The 14,267-nt window shown below is 38.2% G+C and overlaps 1 protein-coding gene across 2 annotated transcripts in view; it reads left to right on the top strand.

Moving 5' to 3' along the window:
• Positions 1–13,885, top strand: part of wnt2bb (wingless-type MMTV integration site family, member 2Bb) — a 36,759-nt gene extending 22,874 nt beyond the window's left edge. The window contains exons 1-5 of one of the 2 annotated variants that reach the window (XM_051904292.1): positions 231–1,033; positions 5,007–5,227; positions 8,953–9,230; positions 9,452–9,716; positions 12,741–13,885. In XM_051904292.1, coding sequence (XP_051760252.1) covers positions 675–1,033; positions 5,007–5,227; positions 8,953–9,230; positions 9,452–9,716; positions 12,741–12,970 — 1,353 coding nt within the window. In that variant the 5' untranslated portion in view covers positions 231–674 and the 3' untranslated portion in view covers positions 12,971–13,885. Of the gene's footprint in view, positions 1–230; positions 1,034–5,006; positions 5,228–8,952; positions 9,231–9,451; positions 9,717–12,740 lie in introns of those variants that run through there. The other variant, XM_051904293.1, reaches the window with a different exon arrangement.
• Positions 13,886–14,267: the final 382 nt, after the last annotated feature.

Consider the following 14,267-nt stretch of genomic DNA (forward strand, 5'->3'; position numbering starts at 1 on the left):
TACAAGTGACTGACATTGTTGTTACATGTTAACTGGATTTAAACAAATATATTGCTATGACAACGATTAAAAAATACAAAGTGTGTAGTCTCATTTTCCCCCACATCATAAATATTGTGTTTGTGAGGTTGAACTCCAGCGTAGTGTGTAAATGAGGATGCTGCGTGTCGTTCAGCAGGTGAAAGGAGCGTGGCGCGTGTCTCCACTGACCAGGGAACGGCGCGTATCCCGCGCGAGCTCAAGCTTCCCCGGGGCTCCGGTCTCTGTGAGCTTTACCCAATAAGAGCGGAGAGACGGCGGGCTGTCAACATTCCTATCGCCCCTCTCTCTCCCCCCGTCGCCCACCCCTTCGGTCTGCAGTTCGCACAGTTCATCGCCCCGGTTTATCTCGCGCAGTCTGCTATCAGCGCTCGCAGACTCCAATGGAAAAACGGAGAGGCGCGTGTTTCACAGCCCTGCCTGAACGCAAAACGTGGGGAGAAAAAGTGGAAAAGTTGGCACTCTTGCTGATCAAAATTGCACCTCACCGAGACTTCATCTGTTCTCAAGAGGAGGTGAAAAAAAGAAAAGAAAGCGCTCTCTGAACCTGCCGTCTGGCTTGGATTATTTCTGCTGCGGTTGCCAGATCTCGGGGAATACTTTTATATGGCACACGCTAATATCCGGGCAGATACATGATATCCGTCCGTGCATCGTCCGCACGGAACTCTGTACATCTGTCCAGCTATCAGAAATCCAAACTTCAGCAGGTCCCCACAGACCTAAACGCTCTTTACACCCGTTTCCTACAGTACAGATTCGTGTTTTCTTATCACCGCTGGAGGACACGCTCAACTATGTTTGGCTGCGGTAAAGTTCTTGGGTCGCCCCGGATTCTCAACAGATCTACCGCTGCTCCCGGAGGCTCAGGATTAAGACATATAATCAGAAACAGCTCAGGCTCATCCTACGGTCCCCGTGCGTCCTCGCGGTTGTGTTGCGCGCTCCTGTTACTCCTGCTCATCCTCACACCGCGCGTGGACTCGTCCTGGTGGTGAGTAGCGTCCAGCATCCCCGCGCGCCGCCGCTGGCTCACACTCGCGCGCAGAAACCGGGCGTTTTTTTCTGTTCACGGTGACCGAGCTGCTGTCATTTGGGAAACTGGACATTTGCAAATATCTGTTATTGGGATATAGGCTATATTGTTTTTTATTTAGTAACAGTTTTGAATAACAGTGGTTTAAGTGCGGTGTGTAGGTCTGTAGTTTATTTTTACTTTAGGTTAATGAAAAACAGAGTTTGAAACCTTGGGGCAATGTTTTTAATGATATCGGCGTTTTAATGATAATGTAAAGTATAGGGCTGGGTTCAGAATGTTTGACTTCTTAAAGCAATTTCTGTCATTAAAGTTTATGGTGAAATATGTTGAGATTCGTCTCGCGCAGCCGAATTGCTTGGCACCCCTAGCACTTTTAGCCAAACATCAACTATCTTAAATACATTTTAAACAAAGCTCTTTTTGTTATAAACTTAGGCCTATGCCGCCTATCCTATGTAAACATAATGGAGTGATAAACAAAGACAGTACTGATATTTTGTTAGCTACGGATCCTGACGGAAAGTGCTGTTACTATGGTTATCTTCTCAGGCGAACGCGACTTCTGTTCGCGAGCGTCTCTGTAAGCGCGGTCTGAATAACTTGTAATCTAACATTTGTGGGTACTAAAAACACTGTTTTTGTTTGACAACGCTGTTGAAATAGCTATACTTATATGTGAAAGGATACGTACTTATGAGACCCCCAACCTTTTGTTTTTATTTGCTTTAGGGAAGTCTAAGCCTTAATCATGGGGTTCAGACCCCCCGAACTCCCCATAATTCTCACCCTGGTGGTGGGAAGACAGAGGTAGGGAGATGGCAGTCAACTAAATGAACACACACGTAGTGCTTGGTGCAGGAACGCAGCTCCACCGCCCTTTCCACCAAGATATTGGCATTTAAAACGCAATTACTCTAGAAACACACAAACCATGCATTTCGCCCCCTCAAAACATCATTTTAAATGCTCATAAGGGATGGGGTTTTCCCCAGAGCTTGTGCTTATGTATAGTAACAGGCCCTGCACATCATTATATCAGAGTTATGGGTTGGGTTTTCATGGTGTGCTTGAGGTGTTGTGCCAGCCAATAACAGAAGAATAAATGAAATAACTGCAATATGTGTCAGGCCTCCTGCTTAGATGCACACACACACACACACACACTTAGCTGGTGACTACAGTGCAGTGAGCCTGAGCAATCATGAATAAACCAGCCACATGCTCATTGCTCACATATATAAATGTAGTTAGGGAGTGGTTGAGTTTTATGTATACTTAGAATATATGCATGTGGTTGTGTGCGACAAATGTTAATTGAATGTTTTTGCTCAATATACCAAGTATAAAACATACTGTACTCCAGCGCTCTGCCACTCTCTGATGAAGATCATATATGTTCATACAGGACAACTGCGTCAGTCCTTACTAACAGCTCAGAAATAAGTTTAACATTAAGTTTGATTTGCACAGAACTAGAAAGTAAGAAAGAAATAAACCAGAGGAAAGCAAGGCTTTTGTTATTATCGTGGTGTAATAAGTCAGGTTGACATTCCCAATGCGAGGCACTCACCAGAGCCAGAGAGAAAGGGATCTCTTGCTCCTTCTTTCTCTCTCTCTCTCTGATCTGCTCATCCATCACTTTAAGCAGACAGAGCAGGAATCCTCTTAAGCTACTGGGCGGCCTGTTAGTGTCTCATACTAGTGAACTTATTTCACAGACACACACAGAGATGAAGCCAGACGTAAGCCTGTCCTGGACTTCCACACAGATAGAAAGGTGTGTGTGGTTGTGTGTGTCCTTTGAAGTGAACTTCATCTTTGACCTTTGAGCTTTTGTACTGGGTTTGGCAAAATTCAGAACTGAAAATTGGCTTCCTTTAAATTCATGAGAATTGGACACACCACAGGAAGATGAATTGGAATTTTAATTGGACTAAGTGAAGAATTTATTGAATTGCAATCCAAAGAAATTCAACACAATGTATTCTGAGACATGAAATGGTCTTCTACCCTTGTCCACAAAAGTTAAATCATTACATTTAATTCATATTTTTAAATCATATAAATTTGCAGATCTCTATCTATCTATCTATCTATCTATCTATATACACTGTAAAAAAACGTTGTTTCAACTTACTTTTTTAAGTGTTCATGCTGCCTTAAAATTTTAAGTTTAGTTAACTTAAAATGTGAAGTTGTACTAAGTGACAACTTGGATATTTGAGTTGACTAAACTTAAAATTTTAAGGCAAGTTAAAGTTAAGTTGAAACAAGAATTTTTTTTTCACAGTGTCTATCTATCTATCTATCTATCTATCTATCTATCTATCTATCTATTGTTCTATCGTTCTGTCGTTCTCTCTATCTGTAAGGCAATTAACCTTCAAACTTAAAAACTTTTTAAACTTTTATTTTTTTTCAAAAGTTCAATGTGTTTTGACAAACTGTGCTTTTCTAGTTACAAATGACAGTCATATGAATTTCTTTAAATTCTCAATTCATTTCTGAATGGTGCACAAGCTAGAATTTTTTTTTTTTTTTTTTAAATCATCCAACCATATTGCAATTGGCTTACATAAAGAGTGTGACATTATGACACATGCTACGTTTCGACAGTTCTCAAATCATTCATCCAGAACAGCAGAACTGGAAACTTTAGGACCCTGATTTATAGGAAAAGTGGGAGAGATATGATAGATGTGGGGCCTGATAATTGTTTTCCCTAACTTTCCTTTCTGTCTAAAAGGAGAAAATGTGATTAGACCAATGGAGAAAAAGACAAACATGGGGAGATGAAGTGAGATAGAGAGAGGAGAAAGGACCGAAATAGGGAGCAGAGGAATTTTCACCACTATTTGGGTGATAAGCAAAAAATAATGTACTAGTCATACATTTTTTTCCTCAGTCAAGCCTAACTACATACACAGACACACAGTGTAAATGAGAGCAGATTTTACTGTGTTTTTACAGCATGTGGTTGTGGTTGTGGTCCTGTGGATAATGAATTACTGCTGCTGGTAAAGCCAACCTGTAAACCACCACAATGTGTGAGACCAGCCTGGTGTGTGTGGGTGAGCATTTCCAAACACTAACTATCGAATATAAAGCGCAGCGTCCAATAAAGCCCTGTAATCACAGTCAAATGAGGCATCGGAGTGGGAGGAACATTCATAATCAAAAGGTTGATCAACATTCACAAACATCTTTTTAAAAGGTAAAAACTTCACTTTCTCATTAGAAATGCACATTTTTTCAGACTAAAATATTTACAACTAAATCCTCTTTTAGTCTGACATGACTGAGTGTGTGTTAGTGTGAAGGTTGAGGCTTGCTGTGATACGGTTTGGGTGTGTATGAGAAAGAGAGGGATTTTCTGTTGCCGTTAGACAAACAATTTATCGAACAGTGATGGATTGAAACAATCAGAACAGGAGTGAAAACTATACAGAGAGTAAAAGACAGCATTATATTTCATTAAATCTCCTACTTCTGTTCTGATTACCTGATTGGGTTAAGTAATCAAGTATGACATCACAGCAAATGATAACAGAGCTGATATACAATACTTCAGATAAAAGAGCAATAGTCAAAAAACTAAAGATTTAACTCAGAATACAAGGTTATCATATAGGGCTCAAAAATGTATTCCAAATTGGTTGATGTTGAGCTTATTATGCATGTGCCTTGACATAAATCATGAATAATAGTTGGTTTGTGAATGTCTGTTTATGACACATGCCAGTTTGCCAAACTTTCCTCTGAAATTCCACTAATGAGTGGTAAGATTCTGGGAATGATCAAACTTTTTGGCGTCAGACAATGCATAATCACTGGATGTTTACTGATTCAGCACTTTCATACCAATTGGCAAAATCTGTGACTGATCGGAGTAATTCAGGTTTTAAGCCTCTATGTTTGTGTATTTCAGGTATATTGGAGCCCTTGGTGCCCGTGTGATCTGTGACAATATTCCCGGGCTGGTGAATAAACAGAGACAGTTGTGTCAGAAGTATCCAGACATCATGCAGTCGATTGGGGGCGGGGCTAAAGAGTGGATTCGAGAGTGCCAGCATCAATTCCGCCATCACCGCTGGAACTGCAGTGCCCTGGACAGAGACCATACTGTTTTTGGGAGAGTCATACAGCGCAGTGAGTACTAGAAATGTGTCTGTGTGTCTTGGAGACAGAAGGAGTCAATGGTTACCGCTAATGAAGAAAAAAAAACAAATAATTGATAATAATGATGGAAGTTATAATGTTAAATGTAGCAGCAATGGCTAACTTATAAGTAATATTTATTAGAAATACAATGCATAACATGTATTTGAACTTTGAAGGGGATTTTTTAGGCATGCTTTTTTACATTTAGGTTACTTTTTTTTTTTACATTAGGTTACATCAAGGTTATATTTTAGTCCACTTTAGATGTATTATTAGTAGACTGTTAGGTTAGGGTTAGGTTTAGTAGAATAAGATCACATGTACTTGCAGTTACTTATAGTCAGTATATATCTGTTGGGGGACCATCAAAATAAAGTGTTAGCAAATATTAGACTGTCTACTAATACTCTAATGACTGCTAGTTGACATGTAGTTGCAAAGTTATAGTTAGTAGAATGTCTAAAGTGGACTATTAGACTTTAAACTAATAATAATAATGACAGTACTATTCAAGTACTAAGTCAATTCAAGTCAATTTGATCATTATTATTGTTAGTTTTTCTTTTTCTTTTTTTTTTTTTTATTGAAACTATCAAAACTATATTAACTCAGTGATCTTACAGTCCTGAGGTGCTGGACCACACAATAGGGGCTTTCGCACCGGAGGAACCTTTTCATAGTTCCTAGAACTATTGGCTGAAGTACCCGGATTTTGCCGTGTTCGCACCGCAGGAGCTAGGAACAATTTTAGTTCTAGGAACTCCTTTTGGGGGAACTAAATTAGCTCCTACTTCAGAGTAGGGTTTAAACCAGCACTATAGGAACTATCATGGACGTAATTGTACGTTGATTGGTCAAACGCTTGTCAAACACCTGCACTCTGCATTTTTAAAAAGCCGTGTAAACATATTTACTTCACGAACATGGAAAACAGCGTTAACGGCATTTACCTGTTGTCTGCAGGGTTGTGTTCTTTTCTCCGCCTCGATGATATGTAATACTGAAAGTTGTCATGGGAGATTTCATCTCACTTTTTGCTCTTTCAGTCACGTAGATTATGCGTTTACATTCCATCTCCATTATCACGAAACCCACAACACACAACAAACACAGAGCTATCACGGCATCCTCCATCCAACGGTTTGTAAATGCTGCGCTTAAAGACGCTGCTGTCGGCCCCTTCAGAGTTCCTATTCCCAGTGCGAACGCAACCAGGAACATGGCCTGGGAGAGAAATTAGTTCTCGGGGAACTATCCTTTTGGCTAGTTCCTATAACTGAGTTCCTAGAACTATTCGGTGTGAAAGCCCCTAATGCAAGAAGACCCCACATCCTTTACCACCTGCTGGGAAATAAGGGGCTTTCACACTGGTTAGTTATAGAATTCATAATTTCTATAACATATTCAAGTTATAGGAATCAATTATAAACACTAGCCACCAGGGCGGTCCCCAGAGAACTAAATGTTATAGGTCCATTTTCCTGGTTGCATTCGCACCACCAGTAGGAACTCTGAAGTGACGTAAGCCGTCCGACAGTGACGTCTTTTAAGCGCGGCATTCGACAACATCAACAACTCTGCAGTAAAAAGGTTGAGAAGTGCCTGGACTTTGGCATCGGTCCATCTATCACTGTTTTCCACGTTCGTGGAGTTAGTTTGTGGAGTTCCTGCGGTGCGAACACGCCAAAAAGCAGGTACTCTATAAACTGATTCTCAAACTTTCTCTCTCTTTAAATATCTCTCTGCGCATCTCATATGGTAAATACCTAGATCAGCATACCTCACTGTCACCATATAAATCAGTATGGATCAGAATAGGATAAAGAGTTATTCTCTTGGACATGTCCATCACTGTTTATCACTGTGGAATATTAATGAAACGACTCGGATCTCACAGGAAATCCAGCCACATGCACATAAATCCCTGGCCAGGTGTGATAAACAGACAGAACCCCACAGGATCACTTATTTCAATCTGAACCTGAAGTTTACTCAAGAAATCTTCACTGTAAATGTGCTTTCTGTTTGGCTTTCATACAGCGTTCCAAAGATCCCTGTGTGAAAATATCACCCCTCCAGCATTCTCTATGCCTCTTTACCACATAAACAGGCATAGTGGATGTAAATGTTTGGAGAGATGATTCTGGCAGCCGGACAGACTCTCGCAGCACTGCGTGTATTCAGTTTATGAAATGGAATTAGAATTGGAGCGGTTGCCGGGAGAGGATTCTCCTATAAACAGCAACTGTACTATTTAAAAAAAATCTATTTTTCTTTGGAGAATATCTTGCTGTATGAATGATGGAGCGATTCAAACATAGATATCCTCCAGATGTCATTGTACTGCATGAGCACAGATCATTGAAACACATTTTAGCTGCAACAGGAAACTGAAAACGACTGCAGTGCAGCGTGAGAAGGACAACTTTATGTGGAGATCTGGGCAGGGGGTCCTCTAATAAAAAATCTCCATTAAAACAAAATTTAAGTTCTGCGGAAGTTAATATTCACTATAGCATAGAAATAACTTCAAGGTTATGTAAATACTAGTGTACTCCACATTTAGCAGATATATGCATTTCAATTTTTTGTTAAAAAAATATAATTTTTCACATCTGTAAAGCTATTGGCGTTAAAAATCTAACCTAAATCTATTGATATGTCCTCCTATATGTCCCAATTATTATTAATACTAGTAATATTATTAAATGAATGTGATAATAGGAACATCTTACCTGTCACAAACACTTTCTTAGTGTTTCTACTAGAAATGTTTGTTCAAAAGTTTGGGGTCAGTAAGATTTTTTAATGTTTTTGAAAAAAGTCTCTAATGCTTGTCAGGGCTGCATTTATTTGATGAAAAATACAGAACTGAAATATCATACTTTGAACTATTGTGGAATATTATTACAATTTAAAATAACTGTTTTCTATTAAATTATATATTAAAAGGTAATTTGTGATGACAAAGCAAATTTTTCTGCAGCCATTACTCCAACTGTTGAAAACAGTTGTTTAAAAAATGTTGGGGTTTTTTTGTTTTGTTTTTTTCAGGATTTATTGATGAATAGAAAGTTCAAAAGAACAGCATTTATTTGAAATGGAAATCTAACACTGTAAATATCTTTACTGTCAGTTTTGATCAATTTAATTTATCCTTGCTTAAAAAATTCTTACTGACCCCAAACTTTTGAACTGTAGTGTAAATGTAATTATAAAATATATAACATACTAAATAGGATTTATATTGTAATTTTATTTACAAGTAATTAAAGTTGCATATTTAAAACAACACACTTTTGGTTTAATCGCAAAATTGGACACTCCTTGTAACTGTCCATGATGATTTACATTTGGTATTTTTCTTACATTCAGTCAGGCTAAAGGAATCAGTGTGAGTGACGTGAGTCCAAACACGCAGGATGCTTAGAAATAGCAGGTTAAGGTTAGAAAATAACTGTGGCAGTTCACTATCAGACTGCTAACCTTCAAACAATTTATCCTAGCAGAGAATGGCCCACCCTGGAGGGATTAGGCCTGTACTAATATTTAAACCAAACACTCACACTGGGGTAGTCACACCCCTAGACAGGTCTCTGGCAGACAAATCAGAAGTGATTATAAGAGAGCAGAAGGTGTGATTAAGTGTTTTTGAGTGTCTGATTAAGGACCCAAATGTGTTTGTTGTGACTTCATGATTGTTGTCTTCGCAGGCAGTCGTGAGGCGGCATTCGTATATGCGATCTCCTCGGCGGGAGTGGTTTTCGCTATTACCCGTGCCTGCAGTCAAGGGGAGCTAAAGACGTGCAACTGTGACCCCCACAAGCGCGGCCGGGCCAGCGACGAACGAGGAGAGTTTGACTGGGGTGGCTGCAGTGATAACATCAACTATGGGATAAAGTTCGCCAAAGCCTTCGTAGATGCAAAAGAGCGAACTGTGAAAGACGCACGAGCGCTCATGAACCTTCATAACAACCGCTGTGGCAGAATGGTGAGAACAGAGACTATATGACACATTCATGGTGATATAACTGTATGGTGAACGAATGAAGCCACTACAACTAAGCAACTGGCATATAAATACTGACATAAATAGCACAAAAACATTGTCATAACGCTCCTGTGAAACTCTGTTTACATTCTGCGGCTATTCTTGGCCACATGGAATCTGTTCATTTAATTACTACTAGGGATGTTTTCTCTGCTTTACAGGCTGTAAAGCGCTTTATGAAGCTGGAGTGTAAATGTCATGGAGTCAGTGGGTCGTGCACTCTGAGAACCTGCTGGTTGGCAATGTCGGATTTCCGTAAAACGGGAGATTACCTTCGCAAGAAATACAATGGAGCCATCGAGGTCACCATGAACCAAGATGGAACAGGATTCACAGTAGCCAATAAAGACTTCAGGAAAGCCACAAAAAATGACCTGGTATACTTCGAAACCTCACCTGATTACTGCCTCATGGACAAAGCTGCTGGTAAGAATGGAAAAAAACCCAAAGATAACACACTTACGACTGACATTATTGGTTGAATTAATTGTAGTTTAATACTTAGGGTTAAAGAGTTCAACAAACCAAACCCGGATGTTTGAAGAATATCAGTACAGCGATTTCTTTCAAGCAGTGTAAATACTGACTCATTTAGTAATAATGCAGTTATAGCACTAATCTATACTGTGACTCACGTATTACTAATGACACAAATAGTTAACTCTGCTGCTGCTGACGCACTCAGCATTAACAAAATAAATGTCAAACTTGGATTTTGCGAAGACTTCTCAGAATTAAGAGGTAGATCATACCAGACTTGCAGAATGCAGGAAGTGCTTAGTCTGCCTGATGAATAAAGGTATAAAGGTATGAAAAAATAAAATCCAGTTTATGAGACACTGTAAAGTTTACAGGGGGCGTTTACACAACATTGTTTTCAACTAATAACTGAAAATTTTTAATGCGTTTTTAGTCGTTCATTTACATGACAACAGCTTTTTGGGGGCCTGAAAACACAAACTTTTTAAAATAGGTTTCAAAGTGCAAGTTTTTGAATACAGTTATCATCTCTGTGTAAACTACAAAAACGCACATTTGTGAAAATGGTCATGCGTATTATTTGTGTTCAGTCTATAGGTTTCTTTACAAAGTGGCATCGTCAACTACTGGCTTGCCATGCATAATACAGCTCTTTTAGTAGTTTTCGCTGATCCGTGTGAACGGGGATCGTTTTGAAAGACATTGACGTCTATACGCAGAAAACACAAAAGAAAAACTTTTCTGTTTTTAGTACATCGTTGCTGTGTAAACGTACCCTAACAGGCTGGCACTGAATCACCTGCAGCCCTTAGAGGATTCTCAATCGTGAGATCCAGTCTGATGGTGGTAAGCCATGTTCATTTTTACATTACTCGATAGTGTAGAGAAAGACAGGATTCGGTAACTGAGGTAAATTGACTCTCACACCTGCCCTGCCTAAATCTAACCAAAAACCTTAAGGGTAAAAAGGGCAATAGAGGCTTTGACAGGGTCAGAAGAGGTGGGATGGGATTTTTTTTTTTTTTTTTTGCTCGGTTAATCCTTGATACTCTGACACACACGTCTGCATGTATCATCTGGACTAGCTGCACAAGTCCCATGTTCAATTGGAGATGGGTCATGAATAGACTAACTTTATGACTCATTTTTAAATATTTTTATTTAATTTGTAAAATAACTATATTTTTATGTTTTATCTGCAGTGGTTTACAGGGGATGAATCTAGAAATGCAACTTCTCTGAAAGCATTTTAGCACTTTGCCGTGCTGCAATACATACAGATTTTTTTTTGTCACAGAGTGTTACTTTTTTGGGTGGTGTGCCACTCAACCATATGATGTTCCATTTAGCTGTTTTTGAACCCAAGAACACATCCTATGTGAACACCCCATAAGAAACTTTAGATAAATCCAATTATACAGGGCTTCCCTAAGACTGACTGGTTGACTAATAGTTTAGACAACATATTCCTACTGAAAACGTATCACGTCACACTGTGTTACTCTGCTTTCTGAGAATACTTCTGCAGCCTATGCGTCAGTGTGATGGCTTGAGTGTGTTTGGGTCAGACAGACAGCTCACAGCTCAGTGATTTCAGAGGGTCAATGCGCTTACCCCCCGAACCACCAGCAGCATCACCACCCCAGTGGAATTTGCACCCCAAGGATACAACAGGCTCATTTTTCAAATCCCATTCTTTCAAAGCTGCCAGCACAACCATCACTCTCTGGTTCTCATGGCCGCAGGGCAGGCAGAATTTTTTTTTTTTTTTTTTTTAAGAAAGAGACCATCACTGTCCACTGTGTGCTTAACCTTGCGAAACAACAACATGCAGACTCCAAAACACCAATCTGATTATTTATGGCCAGTCTTACTTTCTTTGTTATTTTGTGTTACAAGACTTTTGGGTAGTATGTTTCACAGTAGTTTTTACAGTGATACTGCTTTGGGATCCTCAAAGAATCTTTCATTGAACAGTTTCATTGAACAGTAAATGGTGACCATTTTGTCTTAGTGGTAAGACTATTGTAATAACTACTATAAAGAACCTTTTGTCCAGTGGAAAGGTGGATGTTAAAGGTTCTTCATGGAGCCATTGATCAATAAAGAACCTTTAGTCTTTTTTTAAGAGTATATTTCTGCTTTTGTTCATCAAAGTTATTTTATGTCATTATTATTTTGCAGATGTAATTTTGTGTGTCCAGTCAAATGGTATTTTGGCTGAATTATATGACCGGGACTCCATTAACTCTGTAAAGCCTGAAATAGGAAATACTAGTTAGAAAAATAGATTTCTTTTTTTTTTTTTTTTTTAATTAAACTGTCTATTGAACCTTTAGACAAAATATGTAATAATACAATTATTATAATAATAATAAAAACTTTTACCTAAGTGTTTAATTTTATGTATCGGTATTTGGTACATCAGGATTTAATGGTAATTTATTGATCTCAAAAAAATATGCATTTACAAATTTGAATGTTTTCTCTTTATTTAATTATTTTTTGTTATTAACAACCTTTTAACTATACTTTTTAGTAGTCAAAATGAATGAAATATGGTTATAAATTACTACTATAAATACAAATGTAGAAATATATATCAACTAAATACTAAGTACTAAATATATTAATATAATAATTTCTATGAATAAATAAATTACATTATAATGAATAATAATATAAGTAAAATATTACGGTAGCAAAAATATTGTTATAGTAAAATTTAAAAAATGAAAGATCAGGGTGCATATATATAAAAAAATCATACAAATATAATTTTCCACTGTAAAAAATATTTTAATTTGTGATTAATTTGATTTATTGATTAAATTATGTATATTTGTATTGTGGTGGGCTTAATACATCATGAAATGCATTAGTTTTTAGGGGTATGTTAGGTCACCACTTGACGTCCAGTGTAAAATCTGGGTCTTGAAACAAAGCCATTTCTGTTTTTTTGGATTCCAGGATCATTGGGTACTGCTGGTCGGGTCTGTAATAAGACGTCCCGGGGGACCGACGGCTGCGAGGTCATGTGTTGTGGGCGGGGCTACGACACCACACGCGTAAAACGCATCACCAAGTGTGAGTGTAAGTTTAAGTGGTGTTGCGCCGTCGAGTGCAAAGACTGCGAGGAGGCTGTCGACATTCACACCTGCAAAGCTCCTAAACGTGCCGAATGGCTGGACCAGACCTGAGACACGCCCACTTCCTCCCGTTCCTCAGGATTTTGTCCACGGCATTCTGGGATATGAAGTCCATCCCTTGCGATTTTTACCCCTTCCCTAATCCCTCTTCTCTGTTGCATGGCTTTATTTGAACTTATTTTGTGAAAGCACTACAACTGAAATCTACATTTCTCATGAGCGCCTTGCACACTTTGCCCGATATGGCAGATGTATCTCTCTTTCTTCTTCTCTCCTTTTTTTTGTTGTTGTTGATTATGTTTTGAATTGATCAGAGGACGTAAAGGTTTAGGATTCAAGAACAACCTGTGCTGTAACGTGTTGGTGTATTTTTTTGTTTCGTTTTGACGTGAGAAATTTGTTCTATGAGTGTTGTTTTGTGACAAAAGGTGTGCTGCTTTTAAAATAATATTTTAAACTGACTCTGAGCCTATAAGATATTATCATGGCTAATAGCTGAATATGTACATCACATGTTATTGAAAACACAGCCGTGTACTTAACATACATCACATGCCCATACTGGACAGTATTTTACTCTGACTGTCGGTACCGAATATAACAGAATGAATGAGGCTGGTCAGAGGGACTCAAGAGGACAAAATGGATGACAGCTATGTGGGCTGCTCACTCCACATGGGGCCCTAACAGAGAGTTTCTCTGGAAGCTACAGAGGCGTTTGGAAGGGTTAGATGTAATATTAATAATATAAATGAGCATGCACTAAGGACATTAGCTAACAGTTGAGCGAAAATGACATGTTATTATAAAACTCATCATTGCCTGTGTAAACAAGAAGAATGGTGTTAACAGCTGTGACTGGTAGAGGTGTAAGCTCTCATTAGCTCTCCTGTGCTGTGGTACTTGTTAACTGTGTAATTATTTTTTCAGCAGAAGTTCATATAAAGACATTAAGTAAGACATAAAGAGTCATTTTATTTTGCTTTTCTTCACCTAATCGCCGTAAATGTCATGTGACTAATTATGATAATGATGTCATGACAGCATAAGTTCACTTCATTTCATTCGGAATCTAAATAAATTTCTAATATATGTATATATGTGTGTGTATATATATATATATATATATATATATATATATATATACATACACATTAGATACAGACATATAGAAGACATATATAGAAGAGATATATATATAATTATATAATATATATAATTTTTTCAGCAAGGACATAATTAAATTGATCAAAAGTGACAGTAAAGACATTTATAATATTACAAAATATTTCCATTTCAAATAAATGCTGTTGTTTTGAACTTTCTATTCATCAAAGAATCCAGAAAA

Source organism: Ctenopharyngodon idella, chromosome 8 (assembly GCF_019924925.1).
Source record: "Ctenopharyngodon idella isolate HZGC_01 chromosome 8, HZGC01, whole genome shotgun sequence".
Classification (NCBI taxonomy): domain Eukaryota; kingdom Metazoa; phylum Chordata; class Actinopteri; order Cypriniformes; family Xenocyprididae; genus Ctenopharyngodon; species Ctenopharyngodon idella.